General features: G+C 37.5%; 1 protein-coding gene across 1 annotated transcript in view; it reads left to right on the top strand.

Annotated features, from left to right (window-relative positions):
- Positions 1-20337, top strand: part of pard3aa (par-3 family cell polarity regulator alpha, a) — a 426774-nt gene that overhangs the window by 321104 nt on the left and 85333 nt on the right. The window contains 1 exon segment of the mRNA XM_042714045.1: positions 4226-4354. Within this exon segment, the coding sequence (XP_042569979.1) occupies positions 4226-4354 (129 nt within the window).

The raw sequence follows: 20337 nt of genomic DNA, 5'->3' as shown, positions 1-20337 counted from the left end.
CATTTTAAGAGAGGGACGGGCTGCGGAGAGAGATATGCTGAAAAGGAAGATTATAAAAGGAGAGTTAATGAAAAAGTCCTTGAGATGTACGGCGGGCTGTCAGCGAGAGCAGTGATAGATCGAGCCTCGCTGTTATTAGCATGCGTGTGGCGGACTTTTACGCCTAGACTCGGGCCATTTGTTGATTAATTAATCAGGTAATGTACAGTATCCGAGGGACTAACGTGGAAAGTTTGGCCTTTCGATGCTTATGTAACCAAAAGAGAACATCTCCCACAATCCCGTGTGACGGAGCAGCCCGTGGAAAGTAGAACAATAAACATATTTGGGGAAAAGCGTTTCCCATTTCATGAATATATTCAGTCTGGTGGCCCTACATCAGCCTGTCTGAGGTCGTTCTGTTGAGTTTAGGGGGAAAGTTTGTGTTCTCTTGGTCTCCGGTGAACCTTGGCAACTGAGTTAAGAAAATAAGCATGGGGTTATGGTGTGTTTTTTTGGGAAATTGCGGGCATGTGACATCACACATCCATTCGCTGACTATTGAAGAGATTTCTTGTTTGGTAATCAAATGATTTTCATAATCAATGCACATTTGTTCTTGAATGGAGGCATCACGAGAAAGCAACTTAGTCAATGAAAATGATTTCTTTCATCGAATGGAAATGTACTTTTATTGGAGGCACTAATTCATATTGTCGACCCACGGATTCGCACACTCTGTTATTGCTTTATTTGTACAACATTTGATTACCCCCCCCAGTAATTCTGTACACACATAAAACTCCCCAAGATTTATTGGAAACGCATGTTACGAGTCGTGCTTTGACTGGAATATTGACCACAGTCGGTACTGCTCCACGTCTTCCCTCGAGCCAAAGCTACTAGTGTGCGCATGTCTGCAGGAAATGACATCACTAAGAAGCACAGTATTTTGAGACATGCCTTGGAGACTTTGGATCCCAGAAGGCAGCTGTTGATAATGACACGGTGTTGTTCCACTGACTGAGAAGCCAGTCTGTACCACATCCTGTCCAAGACTGGACAGTGTAACGATTTAAGATTTCAATCAGGAAGGGTTGAGGAAGTTGGTTGGGAATGTCTTTGGGGACTGATAACACACACACACACACACACACACACACACACACACACACACACACACACACACACACACAAATATATACAAAACTTTATCTCTTAAGCTCTGCTTACTCACTTCCTGTTAATTCCTTAACAAAGTTACTGCCAACCAGGGTAAGAGTTGATGTTGTCATTCTCCTTAAAAGAATACTGTGAAGTTAAGCATTTGTGGCATAATGATCGTCACATTATGCTTTGTACAGCAAAATTCCTCGAGTAAAGTTTTCTCAATTGGAATCTGCACAATTGCAAATTTCACACGAGGAGTGCGTTCCTCATGTTGATTGTGCATCATATTCATGTTTGTTTATTTTTTTTTTATTTTTTTTTTTGACCCCAGTAAGTGAAGTTTGACCATGGATCATCTTTTGCCAAAGTTTTGTTAATTTAACTGTGCCTTAATGTTGGCGTATATGTGTGTGTATATATGCCAGAGTAAGAGTTAATATTAAATATTTTATATATAGAGAGAAAATATATATAAATGTCCCGTTTGACACTGCAGCTTACTCACTAAAGACCCTAAAAATCTCTGAAATGACAATCAATTGGAGTCAAGTCTGTTGTCCTTACCAGTTACCATAGCAACAGTGACCAATTTAATATCAAAGATGGTGAAATCCATGAAACTGAAAGGCTTATAACTTTCTGACATGACAAGAGTCCATTCGAGCTGCGAGTTTATCCATCAAATCTTCATTAACAGCAGCATCATTCTTCATTAACTTTTTTTATTATTAGGGGCCAAGCACCGAAGGTGGTGCGGTAGGCACCCTATGGTATCCGTTGGGCGTTATTATTTCTTCTTTCTGGCTTCTTCTTCTCTTCTTCTTCTCTTCCGCCGCAAGTCTATGGCAGCCCATAGAACCGATTGCGGGAAAGTTGTATAATTTGGCACACCTGATAGAGGACAGTCCCAGCATTAACTATAGCAAATTTGAAGTCTCTAACTCCAACTCTCTAGCGCCACCACTTGTCCAAAGTTTCAATATTTTTATGCTAATAACTTTTGAACCGTAAGCCACAAAATGAAAATTCTTTTTCCTCTGAATCCGTGGCTCAGGCCAAGGCGAAATGAACCCTGGAAATTCAAAAATCGCAAGGTTTTATTTTTTTTGATATTTTCAATTGTTTGAAAAACCTACTTTTACGAACTCGTCCTAGACGGTTAGTCCGATTTTCACAAAAATTGGCTCAGATCATCTTCAGATGATGCCGGCAAAAAGTTATGGAATTCAAGTTGATTTGTCCAACCGTTCTCGAATACCACGCGAACAAATTCTACGAAAAAGCACGCAAAAATGCTTGTGAGGCTATAAATCCGCAACGGTTTTGGCGTATTGAGACCAAACGTGGTGTGTGTTTATAACAAGCATGACCTGAGACTACCTGCAGTGTTTCGACGCAGCGCCACCTAGTGGTCAGGAGATATGAAAAATGCATATTTTGCTTACTTCTGAATGGTTTGGCAAAAATAAAAAAAACTGGTCTCATTAGATTCGGTGGGTCATGTCGAGTCGAAGGATATCCAATTTTCCCGTGTCGGCCATTTTAGGTGTCGGCCATTTTGAATTATGTTTCAAAATGCTATATTTTTTGAACGCATTATCGTATCGTTACAAAAATAATTACAAAAATGTTTAGCTCCATGCCCTGATGCTACTCAAAAAGTTTGGTGGCAGCACCACCCTTGTGGTCAAAAGTTATAATGAAATATCATAAAAAAACTGCTAATAACTTTTGAAAAAATTAAACTATTAAAATGAAAAGGGTCTCCCTATATTCTTTGGGTCTTGCTGAGAACATCGATACCAATTATGCCAAAATTGGCAATACTTCCTGTCCGCCATTTTGATTCATGTTGAAAACCTACTTTTTCGAACTCCTCCTAGACCGTTAGTCTGATTTTCACCAAAATTTGACTCGGATCATCTTCAGGGTGTGCTGACAAAAAGTTATGGATTTCGTTTCTTGATATACGAAACGGTTTTCGTTTAGTGCATCAACAAATTTGTTCGTAAGATGCCAAAATACATCTGAGGCTGTATCTCTGCAAAGCTTTGACATATTTGCACCAAACTTTGTATGTGGCATTGTCACCTCACACTGACCATGCCAAATCAATTTGGTAACAGGCCCACCTATGGTCAAGAGTAATAAACCATTCATTAAACCATTAATAATTTACATTTGTAAAAATGCTAATAACTTTTATTTGCATTAGCCTATTGCAATGAAAAGGGGTCCTCAAAATATTCCTTGGCTTATGCGACAACATAGATACCAAATATGCCAGAGTACGCTGAACTTCCTGTCCGCCATTTTGATTTATGTTGAAAAACCTACTTTTTCGAACTCCTCATCAACCGTTTGTCTGATTTTCACCAAAATTGAATCAGATGATCTTCAGACTGTGCTGACTAAATGTTATGGATTTTGTAGTGATAGACAAAATCGTTTTCGCATACCACAGCGACGAATTTCAGGCATGATGCCAAAAAGACACCTTCAGCCTGTATCTCTGCAATGCTTGGCATACTGACACCAAACTTTGTGGTGTGTGTGCCATTATCACCTCACACAGAACACACCAAAATGATTTGCTTACAGCGCCACCTGTTGTTCAAAAGTGATAAGCCATTTAATCATAATGCTAGTGCTTGTATTTATGATTTTTCCGCCATTTCAATTACAATCATCCTAAAATGGCTTCAGTTACTCCTTTCTGCATTTGGTCTGATGGTCCATGCCTTGCTTAGCTCCTCAATTTGCCTCTGGAGTGCTTGGCCCCGTAATCTCCCCCTTCAACCATATTTATAATTAATACCGTTACAAATTAAGTTATTTATATTACATTCCATTCTTTTTAAATAAAAAGGAAATGATATGTTGTCATACTTGTCCGTTCGTCTCCAAAAATTTCAAGAAATCTTAAATTTCCATTTCCTTTAGGTATTCCATACCTAAAACAAAAATAAAAAAAAAACGGAAAGAACTTCTTACCACCCTAAACACATTAAACTCAGCGTCAAACAGTCTAGAAGTCCATCTGAATTTATCCCACACTCTGTCTCTGCTGCCGCAGGTTCGGCAAAAACCGCAAAGACGAGAGGCAAGGGGACAAGATGGAGCGGAAAGGGTCCAGCAAGAGCAAGATGGAGGAAACTCAGGCCAGCGAGGAGGAGATGCAGAGAATGAAGCTGGAGAAGGAGAGGTGAGCGGCTGCGTCCCCATCCCCGTAAAAAGCCTCTCAAATAGCCACAGCTGCCCGGGAAATTAGCAAACTGTCTAATTAAGTAAATGGGGTCCAGGGAGGTAAAAGTTCTGGGAAAGCTCTTAGATGTCATTGGTGTAAACGGTTGAGAGCTTTTATAACAGTACATTAAATTGATCACGTATGGATTGTTTGTTTCTTTTGTGCTGCTGAACGGAAGGAACCAACCTGATAATGGAGCTTCTTTGGGGCCGCGGACTAAATGGAGGCCCTTGATTGAAAGGGATGTTTTTTTTTTTTTTACTGTAATTTCGGCTTTCTGTCTCTCAAATTATTAGTGATGTTGTTTCTAGGCAGATGTTCGTTTCCCTCTCACAAAGATGGGTAAAAGCAGAGCAGTGATTTTAAATAAAAATATGTTTATGTATAATATAATATATTAATATGAAGTAGCACAACTCTTTTCAACATTGATAATAATCAGAAATGTTTCTTGAGCAGCAAATCATCATATTAGAATGATTTCTGAAGATCATGTGACACTGAAGACTGGAGTAATGATGCTGAAAATACAGCTGCACATCACAGAAATCAATTATATTTTAAAAATATATTCACATAGAAAACAGCTGTTTTAAATTCTAATACAATTTCACAATATTACTACATTTACTGTGTTTTTGATCAAGTAAACCAAGCCTTGATGAGCATAAAAGATTAAACAAATAAATAAATAACATTTGACTAATAGTGTATATTCATAACAACAAACAAAACATAAAATGAAAAAAAGCAAACACACAAAACAAAAAAAAACTTAATATTTTAGTAGTTCTCCATGTTTTTGATTACAGCAGTCATTCTCCAGGGCAGTACTATATAAGTTCTGTGTGTGGTGTGCGTTTATTTATTTATTTATTAATCTCAATTTGTTATGTTTCATTGCATTAGTACTAAAGAAACAATTGAGCGTGTACATTAGCACTACAATCAAAACACAACAATACAATAATAAAATAAAAAACAAAAAAAAAAAAAAAAAAAATTTCATATTCTTAACATCAACATCACACCAGACCAATCATGTACATGTAAAAAAACAAAACAAAAAAGAAACTGCCTGTACATTAAACATCCATAAAACAAATGAATTTTGCATCTGGTGATAATGCTGCATAATTGAAATGTAACAATAGACACAGTCCCGTCTTTAGCGGAGGCGTCGATCAAGCCCTGCGATGACAATAAGCCTGCGTCCACTCAAAGCAACATCTGAACCCCATTTCTAAGCGCTTGTCTTGTCTCTGACACTCTCCCCTGTGGGCTGGGAACCAGGCTTTGGCTGCAGGCCCAACACATTGCAAGCCCACCACCAAAGAAAGCACACCACCCAGGGCCCCGATATTCATACCTATACAACCAACACCCATCGAAGGCAGGAAATCCAGCAGGAACGTCGGGAGATAAGTATTGGCCAGCTGCACGGCGTTCGCTAGCCCCTGCTCATGTTTTGTCTGTATTTGTTTTTGGAAGGTTTTCATATTCCCCACTTTGCCCTTTTCAGTATTGTTTAGTTATTATGCCCATGCCTTTTTTTTCTGGTTATCTTTCTTTTTTTCCTTTTCTCACCTCTGCCGTTTTCCTTGAGTTGATAGCAGGGAATCCTTGAGGGAACTCGGTCTGTTATAATAATAATCTGCCTGGCCACCATGTGGTGATGAGAAATTCAAAGTCTCCCACCAGGGAGACTGACAGCAAGGAAAATCAATTACCGCCTTATTTTTAGGGGTGTTATTACACGCCGTGCTACAGGTTAGACAGTCGTGTGTGTGTGTGTGTGTGTGTGTGTGTGTGTGTGTGTGAATGCACATACATGCACGAGCAGAGGTTTTGATTGATTATACAAGGCACAGGGACAAGGCCGTTTCTATGCACTTATGAAATTATAGATCAGGTGATAGGTGCCGCTGATGGCTATTGGAGGCAATGTATCCAGCAGCGCTAAAACAACCACGGGGCTCCGGGAAGAAGACAAGATGGGCCGCGGCCAAAGCCAGCCCTCCCCTGACACGACCGATCGTTAATTCGACTTGACGTTTTGACAGGGGCTTTTAGTGATCCAGAAGCAGAAGGCAGCGCAAAGGTTGGCTAGATTAATTTTCATAACGTGCCACCATTAGCCTGTCTATTTCTGGCAGGGAGGGCACAGGCCGCTTTTTAGCACACCTGACCCTCAAGGATGTTTATGAAACTCATCTAAGACTCAGAAGTGCTGGCTTCAGCTCTGGCGTATGTGCTGGATGACTTAATTCTTCCAGAATTCTTTTCTGCTGTTAGTTTTAGTCTGACCGGCATGATATTAATGGAATCGTTCACCCAAATATTGAAATCATGGCTTCATCATCAAGTCACCAAATCTTGGGTTCATTGTAAACTTGTTAGCTTTCCGTTTGCACAGGTTTTGTATTTCTTTTTTTGGAACTGATAGATCGTAGGCCTTATTGATCTGATCTTATGCAACCCAGTTTTTGAGTGAAAATTTTTTTTTTTTTTTTTTTGTGGATAATTTTGACAGTGTTCTCTCAAAAGCTGAGGTGTATAAGCTCTGAGCAATGAGGCCTACGATCGATACAAAATTTATCACTGTTAGCACTATTAGAGAAACAAAGTGGGGGAAAACCCCTCAAAAGTACAGAAATAATCAAACACTTTTGGGGAAGCTGCTATACCCTGTGCAAGCTAAGTTAGTAAGTTTTAGTTCAACTTTAGTTCAACTTGCATTTTCGGAGCACAACATGGGGGTTTAGTATTATGTTTTCAAGTTTAAATCTGTTGTTGAGGAATATATTGCTTTTTTTCTGAATATCTCCTCTGCACTAAAATCTTTGTACCTCTAACTGTTCAAACTTTTTATTTGATTACAAGCCGTATGAGAATGTCTTAATGTGTCTTCACCCTCTGGGGTCAGTAAACGCGCTGACATGTTTTGTGGCATTTTTTCCTGATGCCGAAGAACATAAAAGAACATATGTAGCGTCTTGCATGTTTTGTGGCACTTTCAAAGTCAAATGTCCTGTAAGTGATGCTAAAAGCGTGTTTTTCCCCGAAATGTGAACGTGAAAGTTCCACTTTCCCTTTTAACCCTACGATAAACCTAACCGATATTGTTAACAAAAGCAAACGTGAGATAAATACACTTTTGCTCAAGCACCCATGCCATCTTATTTGACTTCTACAGGTCTTTTGAGCTTTTATTATTGTGACTTGTTTTTCATGGGAGTCGTATCCGAGTGCTCTGTAATGCAAGTACTATCCTGTACCAGGTGCGCTACTGAGCAAGTTTACTATTTCAAAAATGCCATATGTATTAGTTGGTTATGTGATGCAAACAAAAAATGTAAGGTATACAGCTGCAAGCGTGAACTGTGTGTACAGTATTGGTATGCTTTTGAAGTTTTGCAAAAATGTTGGTACAGCAGAGGCATGTTTTTCCAGTGAGCATACAGCATATGTTGCCTATTTATGTTCCATGCAACAAAGAAGGTCGTATTTGGAATAATTTCCTTTTTTGTACAGTTTTGTTGTTCAGCTAATGGTGGACAGTGAATACATACACTGGCCCCAAAAAGCATTTGAGACACTAACAATACATGAATACCACTGCACTAGATAACAAAATATCAACCTAATTTTAATGACAAATAGCACAAGGACATTTTTTCAAGGACAAAATTAAGTTTAAAATGAAATAGCGGTAGATTGTTAGTGAATCACTAGTGTAACGTGGTAGGTCACATCTGTGAATGTGCGGACCAAATGACCTTGAGACCAGCTGGTTATGAATAATTGCAATACATTTTTTAAGAATGTTTTTTGGGGGTCCTCTGTATCACATAGAGGAAAAAATATGGGGTAAAAATATGCAAAACTGCTCAGAAGCAGCACTGCTCTCAGGCGTGATTTAGAGTGAAGTTGATAAAGTGTTGCCATCAGTGGCATTTGTTTTTGTCACAATCGAGTAAATTGTAACCAGCTGTGTAGAACCCCCCCCCAACCACCTCCGATCCTTCGTTAGTTCTCAACAAACTGAATTTTTCATCCCTAATCAAAGGCTTCAGCAGAGCCTGCATTTTTGCAGGAACACAGTGACCATTATAGAGATGTTTATGCCTGTTGTATGGTTGCAGTCTTGTCCACCATATGTAACTTGACTGATCGGACCACCGTGGCAGGGCGGCATTTATAGCATGTGCACTGGAAGGAGTGTGTGGGCACCAAATCACCAAGCCAGCAAAAAAAATATATCAGTCGCTTTCATCCTCCTCTGTGTATTTACACTCGGATGATCAGGCTTCATGTCTTTGTACACACAGCAAAAATGCTCAAAGCAAACATTATGAAAACCTGGTAAACTCTTTCCATGCAACATCTCCATTGAAGTACATTAGCGTGACTTATTAACTTATCCTTTTGGCTCCATTAGTGCCTAATCAGTGACTGCTAAAAACCTCAGTTTCTGATTAGTCCTCCTGACTTCCTTTTCACTCTCCAGCAATGCTTCCTCCGGATTGTTTGGGTTCCTGATGGACTTTAAAGCTCAGAGACATGGCAGTGTTATAATCAGCAGTGGATATCTCAGCTAGCTTCCTCTTTATTTTAGCCCTTAGCATGAGCTTTGAAGGTTCACAGGGTGTTGGGATTAAAAACAATGTTAGGAACGCACTTCTTTCCAAGCCAAAAGACCTGACTCTTTCCCAAACTTTTTGTCACAACCCCACAGTGATGTTTATTTGTGTTTTATGATTCATCTCATATTACACTGGATATCGTTCAGCATTGATGCTATTAAAATATTGAATCTGTATTTAATAACTGTGTTTATTTTATATTGTTTTGATGTGCTGAGACATTTAATGGGACATACATTGAAAAGTTGTATTGTTGTGGAGAATGATAATATGTAAAGAACAATGCAATTTTAGTGTTTTATACACTTTGTAGTATTTAATAATATTTAAAAAAAATATTTTATTCTCAGTTTTCATTTTAATTTTATTTTCAATTTTTGAAAATGTACATGTACTGTTTCATTATTTATTTGTTTGTTTTAATATATATATAAATTTATATTTGTTCAATTATTAATTATAGTCATTTAAGTACTTTAAATGGGTTGCCATGTCATTTTCCTTTTTTTTTTAGTTTGTTTTTAAAGTTTGTTTGTCTTATTAAAATCTATTTTGAATGCAATAACACTGGTAAAGAGCAATAATTCAGGATTCTACCTCTATACTGATTATTTTACATAGAAATATTTAATACAAATCATATTTAAAGTAATTAGCAAGCTAGTGTTTTTTAATTTTTATTTACTAAATAGCCATAATAATATAAAATAATATAATATTTATGTTTTCAAACAGACAAAAACATTCCTTATTTTTCTTTATAAACCACTATGCATTTATACTTTTTCATTGTGTTTGTGCATGTTTTTCGGAGAACTGTGGCCCTGTGAGTATTTATTCTTTCTGTGTTCATTCATTCTATTGCCTTGATTTATTAATTGACTTTCTGTCGGCGGTTTTCCAATTCTTTCTCCATTACCACTGCCCTGGATTGCCTTCGGCTTTCCGTACATATTCCAACATTTCATTTTTTGATGCATTAATGCATGCTACTGGTAATCACAGCTGATCTATCCCCTCGCATTGTGGCGGTAATTTTGTTACAAAATAATTAGCCTTGTTGTTGTGCTTTGTCAAAGAGCTTTTTGTAACAGCTCACCGCTTGACTGAACCAATTAGCTTCCAGAGTTCAAAGGCAGATCACAGGACTGATAGTGGACCAGATTATATTTGTAATAACATTTATATTCCTCTAACAGCTATATATGCATGTGGTTGGAGGCCAAGGATGTTTTTTGCCTACATAACAAAGTTGCAAATATATTAGTTTTCCCCAGTCTCGGTATATTGAGAAGCAATGTTAAAAATACACACTCTCAATGTGATTCTACAAGTAACAGAGGATTATTGGCATGTTACCTTATTTACTCTTAAAAACTACCAACCAGAGAGTGAGATCTGCCTGGCAGCCATCGACGTGAACATCTCACTCTCTCTCTAACCTGAATTAAACATTGTTAGACATATGGAGGGAGTGCTTTGGCTGTGTGTGTCTGGAATTTGGCGGTGTCGTAAGATAAACAGTGTGATTTATTCAGCGAGGAGAGGAAGGACTGCGGGCGGACCGGAGTGTGATCTTTCTCGCTCGGTTCTGTGCTTCGCTTCAAAACATTTCAGTTCCCTTCCAAACTTCTCCTCTTTTTCATACTCTCAGAGCAGAAGCTTGTAAATTCTTCAAAGAAGTTCATAAATCTCTCAGTCCTTATCTTGTGTTTATATCAGGCTGTGATCAATGACTAATTTCCTCCCCGAACCGTCCACTTTGACCCCACGGGATATAGCGCATACCGCACGCTTGACAGCATCTTGGCTCTTGGACACATTTCAGCTCAGATATCTTTAAATAAATCATCCTGCATGGGATTACAGTATGGATGGATTGCATTTAATGAGCTGTTTTTGAATTATGCCAACTTGCTCCTTGTGAAAGAGTTTTGTTACTCTGCATTTGCTTGTTTCCTAGAAACAACCCTGGATTTGCCATGAATACCCATATGTTGTCATAACAGCCTCCCTCACACACACTCACACTCACACACACACACACACACACACACACACACACACACACACACACACACACACACACACACACACACACACACACGCGTGGACGCTCTGGACAGATGTAAGCTGATCACAGCATCAAACTCTTCATTAGTTTAACACTCTCTTCTTGCTCTGGTGCACATACTGACAGAGTCTCATCTACATATATCTCATCCTGACAGACAAACATGACTTTATTATCTTTCTTTCTGCTGTGCTTTTCTCATTCACACCACACACAGAGCACACAAAACAAAAAAAAAAAAAAAAAAAAAAACACACACACACAACACACACACACACACACACACACACACACACACACACACACATACACACATGCATATAGTAACAATCTACACTAATTAGTTTTGAGCCCAGAAAGTCATGAAGAGGGATTTGTTCTCTCTCTTAGTTGTTTTATTGCAGCTCACTGGGATTTTTTTTTTTTCATTCCTCTTTGCCAATATTTTGATAATGTTTTCTCTCTTCTCTTCCACTTTTAATATTTTAGTATCGGTCTTCGTCATGTGACTTTGTGAATGATGCATCAGGAAGTTCACCACAGGCTTTGCTGGAGCTTTTTTGGGGAGAATCAGTAATTATGTGATCTTCAAATTTGCAGAAAAGGCATATGAGGTTAAGGTCTCTAATGAACGGAATATGAATATTAAAAACTCTTTAATACAAGAAAAATTCACAAATCAGGCACATACAGTATAAACTAGCTAATACTTCAGTATGCTGATGTGTTTTTTTTAGGTGATCAAGTTTTAATTTGTTGTATTTTGTGTTGATTATTCATTCATATACAGTATGTGTGTGTGTGCGTGTGTGTGTGTGTGTGTCTGTTTTCAGCATTGATAATGCAAATGTTTCACAGTAAATCAGTATATTAAAATGATTTCTGAAGATCATGTGACACTGAAGACTGGAGTAATGATGCTGAAATTTTAGATTTATATCACCGGAATAAATTACATTTCACAATATATTCACATAGAAAAGTTATTTTTCATATTATCACCAAATAAAAAGTTATTTTCTTCGACTAAAATCATAAAAGATTAAAAGGATTGCAATAAATGAACAATGAAGAGAAAGTGGAGAGAGAGAAACCAGGAATGGTAAATGAGAGCAGTAATAATCAATGTGTTCAGATGCAGCTATTTCTGTGTCCTGCATTAACACCACACCTCTGGGGGGACCATTAATTGTGTAATGAACTAAAGGTGGAAAGAGGAAATGCTGCAAGTTTAGCTAATAGTTCAGGCACACACACACACACACACACACACACACACACACACACACACACACACACACACACACACACACACACACACACACACACACACAAAGACATTCTCATTTTGACAAGTCATTTTTTCTGTCCTAGCTGCAAGTGAAAATGCTGCATGAAGTGACAAAAATACACATAATTACATTTTATTTGTTTATTATATGAAGTAGGTAATGACTCCTTTAGTAAAGTACCACACAGTAATAATAAACAAACAACACTGATAAACACACCAAAATTCTCCATCATTGCTTGACAACCATAAACTACAGTTACAGTATAATGAACTTAGACTAATGACTACTCTGCATTATTTATTTTAATTATTAATATTATTAATTGTAACTACTTATTGTTCATCATTGTTCACAATCAGTAACTGAAACTAAATCCATGAAGAAAAAAAACAAAACAAAACAATTTCAGTAATTGGAATCAATTATAAATATTACATAAAAAACAGCAACTTAAATGGAAATTAGAAATGTTAGACGCATTGATTTTCCTTACATTATATTATATCAATAAAAATGTTAGATACACTAACTGAAATTTAATAAAAAAAAATCTAAATCTAAATAATAAAAAATATGAAAAGCAAATGTGGGAAGTCGTGGCCTAATGGTTAGAGAGTCGGACTCCCAATCGAAGGGTTGTGAGTTCGAGTCTCCGGGGCCGGCAGGAATTGTGGGTGGGGGGAGTGCATGTACAGTTCTCTCTCCACCTTCAAATACCACGACTTAGGTGCCCACTTGAGCAAGGCATCGAACCCCCAACTGCTCCCCGGGCGCCGCAGCATAAAAATGGCTGCCCACTGCTCCGGGTGTGTGTTCACAGTGTGTGTGTGTGTTCACTGCTCTGTGTGTGTGCACTTCGGATGGGTTAAATGCAGAGCACGAATTCTGAGTATGGGTCACCATACTTGGCTGAATGTCACGTCACTTTCACTTTCACTTTCACTTTCAAATAAATTTTTTGACTAATATGTAAAATAATAATAACAATAATCATAATAAAAAAAACGGAAAACAAAAAAATAATAGATAATTAAAAATATTAACATTGTAGTAGTATACAGTCAAACCAAAAATTATTTAGACACTAGATATAACTTTTTAATACTTTTTACTAGTGGGTGCAGGACACTATAGTTCATTTATGTAAGTGAGGATAGCAAAATAAAGTAAACTGTGACAAAATTATACCCAAAAATTATTCGTACAGTTGACTACCAGTAAAATTGATACATATTTGGGACCAAAAATTATTCAGACACTTTGACCTGATCATGTTTTGCTTAAGTGCTATCTGACATTATCAAGATGAATTTATTCAGACACAGTTCTTGTCATATTTTATTACCATTTTCTATACTATAGCGAATAAACTGTGAGAATGTGTGAAATGTTAAAGGTGTAAACTAAATAAATTTTGGTTTGACTATAGAAATAATAATAAAATGACACTTCACTGTGTATGGATCTACCATTGACCCACAATAAAAATAGAAACCAATCAAAATGCCTAGTCGTGCAACGATTTTGGCTTGTGGCTGGTTATAGGATATGGTATTAAAAATAATCTCAAAGCCCAGTCCAGTGTCTTCATCGTGCTGGTTTTCAACCTAAAGATAACCTTCTGTCACACACAAAACACACACAGAGCCACACGGCCACTTCTCATCCCCAGGCCACAGCGCTAAATGAGTTTCAGTCCGGTACTCCAGGGGCAGGTTAGACTGGACCTGTACTTCAGTGTGCTCTTACCCGCATCCAAACACAGATATCACTCTCGCAGATTTGATTTGGCAATTATGGGCACAGCGCTGGAGGCCTCGTCCTCCTATTGAGTTTCTGTAACTTGTCCTAACACGGTGTTTACTGGCAGCGAAGTGACATCAGTTTTTAAGTGGACAGCAGGTGGACAGCGGCCTCGCCAGCGTAAGATATCACCCTTCAAATGCCAAAGAAACAACTAGTAACTAGAGATGCCCAGATACTACATTTCTCTGGCGATACAAGTAGCTGATTATTCAGAAGGACATATGCTTATACTTGTACAAAATGACTAAAAAATGCATAAAACAAAGATTGAGTACGCTTTACAAGAAAATACTGTTTAAGTCTTTATACTTTAAAAATTCTTGCCATTACTTTGTAATTAATTGTAAAATTTACTAGCAATTTCTGAGTGACAATTGTTTCAACCTCATTTTTTTTTTTTTTTTTTTTTGCAGTGTAATTTATTTTTTAAGGAGAAAAAAAAACCCAAATAAAAATATATATATATATATATCTCCCAACTAACACTGTAAACTATACAGGGAACTTTCTCATTTGGTTAACAACAGAGCCCAAACTATTGCTGTATATTCAGGTTGCAATTTATTTCCGATTATATTAATCACACTTAAATCAAATGTGTTTGTATACAGTATAAACTAGCTAATACTTCAGTATGCTGATGTGTTTTTTTTAGGTGATAAGTTTTAATTTGTTTGTATTTGTCGTGATCGTCATTATATACAGTTGGTGTATATATATATATATATATATATATATATATATATATATATGTGTGTGGTGTGTGTGTGTGTGTGTGTGTGCGTGTGTGTGTGTGTGTTTCTGGTTTCATCATTGATATGCCAAATGTTTCACAGTAAATCATCATATTAGAATGATTCTTGAAGATCATGTGACAACTGAAGACTGGGGAGTAATGATGCTGAAATTTTAGATTTATATCACCGGAATAAATTACATATCACAAATATTTCACATAGAAAAGTTATTTTTTCATATTATCACCAAATAAAAAGTTACTTTTCTTCGACTACAAGTCATAAAAGATTAAAAGGATTGCAATAAATGAACAATGAAGAGAAAGTGGAGAGAGAGAAACCAGGAATGGTAAATGAGAGCAGTAATAATGTGTTCAGTGCAGCTATTTCTGTGTCCTGCATTAACACCACACTGGACCATTAATTGTGTAATGAACTAAAGGTGGAAAGAGGAAATGCTGCAAGTTTAGCTAATAGTTCAGGCACACACACACACACACACACACCACACACACACACACACACACCACACACACACACACACAACACACACACACACACACAAAGACATTCTCATTTTGACAAGTCATTTTTTCTGTCCTAGCTGCAAGTGAAAATGCTGCATGAAGTGACAAAAATACACATAATTACATTTTATTTGTTTATTATATGAAGTAGGTAATGACTCCTTTAGTAAAGTACCTCATCCAGTCAGAATCAATGTACATTTCTGATAAACACGTCAAGTTGCTGCATTGCTTGACAACCATAAACTACAGTTACAGTATAATGAACTTAGACTAATGACTACTCTGCATTATTTATTTTAATTATTAATATTATTAATTGTAACTACTTATTGTTCATCATTGTTCACAATCAGTAACTGAAACTAAATCCATGAAGAAAAAAAACAAAACAAAACAATTTCAGTAATTGGAATCAATTATAAATATTACATAAAAAACAGCAACTTAAATGGAAAAAATTAGACGCATTGTTTTCCTGACATTATATTATTCAATAAAAATGTTAGATACACTAACTGAAATTTTTTAATTAAAAAATCTAAATCTAAAATATCCAAAATGTGGAAAGTCCGTGCCTAATGTTAGAGAGTCGGACTCCCAACTGAAGGGTTTGAGTTCGAGTCTCGGGCGGCAGCGGAATTGTTGGGTGGGGGGAGTGAATTAAAAGTTTCTCTCTCCACCTTCATACCATGACTAAATCTGAGTCAGGCATCGAACCCCCAAATGCCTCCCGGGGCGCCGCAGCATAAAATGGCTGGCCACCTGCTCCGGGTGTGTGTTCACATGTGTGTGTGTTTTGTCACTGCTCTGTGTGTGTTGCAACTTCGGATGTAAAATGCAGAGCCCGAATTCTGGAGTCTGAGTTATGGGTCACCATACTTGGCTGAATGGCAATCACTTTCAACTTTCACTTCCAACTTTTCAAAAAATTTTTGACTAATATGAAAATAATAAAAACAATAAGTCATAACTTTTTAATACTTTTTACTAGTGGGTGCAGGACACTATAGTTCATTTATGTAGTAGTATACAGTCAAACCAAAAATTATTTAGACACTAGATATAACTTTTTAATACTTTTTACTAGTGGGTGCAGGACACTATAGTTCATTTATGTAAGTGAGGATAGCAAAATAAAGTAAACTGTGACAAAATTATACCCAAAAATTATTCGTACAGTTGACTTACCAGTAAAATTGATACATATTTGGGACCAAAAATTATTCAGACACTTTGACCTGATCATGTTTTGCTATAAGACATTATCAAGATGAATTTGTTTGACACAGTTTAACACTGAGTTCTTGTCATATTTTTTATTACCGCTTTCTATACTATAGCGAATAAACTGTAATAATTTAAAAAATAAAAAATAAACAAAATAAATAAATTTTTGACTAAATAAAGAAAATAATAATAAAATGACACTTCACTGTGTATGGATCTACCATTGACCCACAATAAAAATAGAAAACAATCAAAATGCCTAGTCGTGCAACGATTTTGGCTTGTGGCTGGTTATAGGATATGGTATTAAAAATAATCTCAAAGCCCAGTCCAGTGTCTTCATCGTGCTGGTTTTCAACCTAAAGATAACCTTCTGTCACAAACAAAAACACACACAGAGCCACACGGCCACTTCTCATCCCCAGGCCACAGCGCTAAATGAGTTTCAGTCCGGTACTCCAGGGGCAGGTTAGACTGGACCTGTACTTCAGTGTGCTCATTACCGCATCCAAACACAGATATCACTCTCGCAGATTTGATTTGGCAATTATGGGCACAGCGCTGGAGGCCTCGTCCTCCTATTGAGTTTCTGTAACTTGTCCTAACACGGTGTTTACTGGCAGCGAAGTGACATCAGTTTTTAAGTGGACAGCAGGTGGACAGCGGCCTCGCCAGCGTAAGATATCACCCTTCAAATGCCAAAGAAACAACTAGTAACTAGAGATGCCCAGATACTACATTTCTCTGGCGATACCAGTAGCTGATTATTCAGAAGGACAACTGCTTATACTTGTACAAAAATGACTAAAAATGCAGAAAACAAAGATTATTAGAGTACGTTTTATAAGAAAATACTGTTTAAGTCTTTATACTTTAAAAATTCTTGCCATTACTTTGTAATTAATTGTAAAATTTACTAGCAATTTCTGAGTGACAATTGTTTCAACCTCATTTTTTTTGCAGTGTAATTTATTTTTTAAGACTATACAGGGAACTTTCAAATATATATATATATATATATATATATAATCTCCCAACTAACACTGTAAACTATACAGGGAACTTTCTCATTTGGTTAACAACAGAGCCCAAACTATTGCTGTATATTCAGCTGCAATTTATTTTCCGATATATTAATCACACTTAAATCAAAATGTGTTTGTATACAACATACATATATACTTGACAGTAAATAAGCTCATCTCTAGTAACTAACCAACTGTGTAAGCTGTTTTATCTTTCTGCGGTTGAAACATAAATTGAGAAATGAAACATTTCAGAAAGTTGTGCTGTATCTTTCAATACTTTCTGATTATGCATGTTTATTAAAGAGAAAGAGATCCGCGCTGCCGCTTGAATTGAAGTGTTACAGGATTCTGTCATGCCACATTTAAGGGGCCGTTCACAAAGAATGCATTTTTCCATTCCAATGCCCTACTTTTCCATTGTTTATCTCTGTAAATGTTCCAGATGGATGAGAATGACCATCGTGTCCTGCTTCTTTTGCAGCGTCTCGCACATGAGCGCCACGTTTTTAAAACAGTGTGTCAAGTTAAAAGAATTTCAACTTTTGCACGCAGTGCCGCTCATCAGTTTCAGTTCCAAAACAGCGGAGCAATCAGAAGACCCAGGAGGCGGGGCAAGCGTTGGATGATTTTGTTTACAGTAGCAAGTTGGCATTGGCAGCTGTTTTATTTGACGACAACATGGCAGACGAGGTGTTCTGCGTTACATTTTTTGAAAACCATTCCTGAGCGCTGCGTCTTGCATTCTATGTGAACAGCCCCTAAGTCTGTTGTTGAATTTTGTGATAAAACAAACAGAGTTTTAGAGCTGGGACTGTAACTTTGACAGCCCAAACTGCGATACAATATGCATTTTCTTCATGCACCAGTTACAATCTGATACGTTTTTTCTATTTAAACATAAATCAGATCATCCTTACCATTTTTGGTAAACAGTAGTCTGATTGTTTTTATCATTAAATACCGGCTATTGTCAGATATATCAGTGCATCCTTACTTGTAACGGTTCAAGCAATGAACCCGGTGAACCAAAAGGTAGGATAAAACTCCCACAATGCACACATACACCTATGAAAATATGCTGATGTGGATTTCCAAGTGTTTCCCAGACTATTAACGTAAGTCATAAATGCGCATGATTCTAGCACGGCCAGTTGGATTTTCTCAAGCGGGATGGAGAGAGAGAGAGACAGTCAGTGGCATTGTAATTGTATTAGCCTGTGACAGAGAGAAAATGCTCATTGTTGTTAAATTAGATTGTGCTTATGAGAAAGTGTGGAAACATTCAGTCTCTCGCTGGGAAAATCCAACATCTCTTCTCAGCCCGGGACTTCTGTCAATCAAACAACTGACAGGTTGATGTCAGGGATCAGAGGTCAACTCTGACCTGGGGTGATGAGGAGGTAGGGCACTTAAACACTTATAAATGCTCAGGTTTTTGTGATAGAGCGTCCCTCGAGTCCTAGAGCCCATCTGGATCTGATGAGACGGGTGGGTACCAAAGACAGAGGTCACCCTACAGGAGGCTTTCCCCTGTCCGGACCAGCCTTTCCTCTTCTTCCACTGCCATTCCCATTCCTGAGGATCTCCTTTCCCTTAACGGCACTTAGAAAGACACATGTGATCTGTTAGACACAAAAAGACTCATTCAGTTCAGCCCACCAGGACTGGCCTTAGAAAAACTCCTGAGAAAGAGGGAAGGCAGCGAGAGGCGTTTGGCGGAAGATCAGAGTGATGTGAAATCACTCCCTTCTTCTTGGGAAGGTTCCCCACTGGCTGTTTTAGGGAATCTGTGAATTGACAACCTTCTTCAAGGAAGGGGCCGCAACCTTTACCATGAGCAGTTTGAAACTGATTCAGAAGTAGAGGCTCGAATGAACAGGGCCTCAGCGGTCTCACTTCCTTTTCCATTTAGAGGAGTCCACTAGTTTTGAAAGACTTCTAGAAATAAAGCAGGTTTGGCAGGCGTTTAGCAGCCCGTGATGCCAGCAGGGGTCCTGAGCTCAGGGATTCTCCGTGCAATAGGGAGTCTCAACAAGACCAAGAGGTCTGTCTTACAATTCGTTGCGTTTTCACATAAAAGCTTTGGCTCTTCATAGCTGTAATAGATGTTACACATTGCTGAAGGACTAACAGCTATTGCTTTTGATGCTTGGTGCTTTATGAGGGCAGAATCGCAAAGGTGGAAATGAATCCCAAGCTATAACCCACAGGGCATTTTCACACTAGAGTACTGGGTCAAACTGAGTTTAACTGTAAAAATTGCTTAAAAGAGGTAAACTCTATTATTTATGTATGAATTTTAATTTTGTGTTTTTGAATAAGCCTAGTCCCAGACTAAAATGCATGCCTGTTCTGTTTTAACTGTAAGAAACTTGCACTGGCATATTTTGAAAAATGTTAATACTATTGATTTATCTCAAGATGCACACCAGTAATGTGTTTCTAAGGCACTTTATAAAAGCTACTTAACTGTCCGAATTGAACTATGGCCTAAACCTGGCTTAACCTAAACCCTGACTGTGAAACCAGGCCAAAGGGTTTCAAAGCAGCTTCATAGTAACAAACAGGAAAATAACAGAATCAAACTTATTCAGCTCA

Source organism: Cyprinus carpio, chromosome A24, assembly GCF_018340385.1.
Source record: "Cyprinus carpio isolate SPL01 chromosome A24, ASM1834038v1, whole genome shotgun sequence".
NCBI classification, from domain to species: domain Eukaryota; kingdom Metazoa; phylum Chordata; class Actinopteri; order Cypriniformes; family Cyprinidae; genus Cyprinus; species Cyprinus carpio.
The sequence above is the reverse complement of the archived record's forward strand: the minus strand, read 5'-3'. Positions and strand labels throughout refer to the sequence as shown.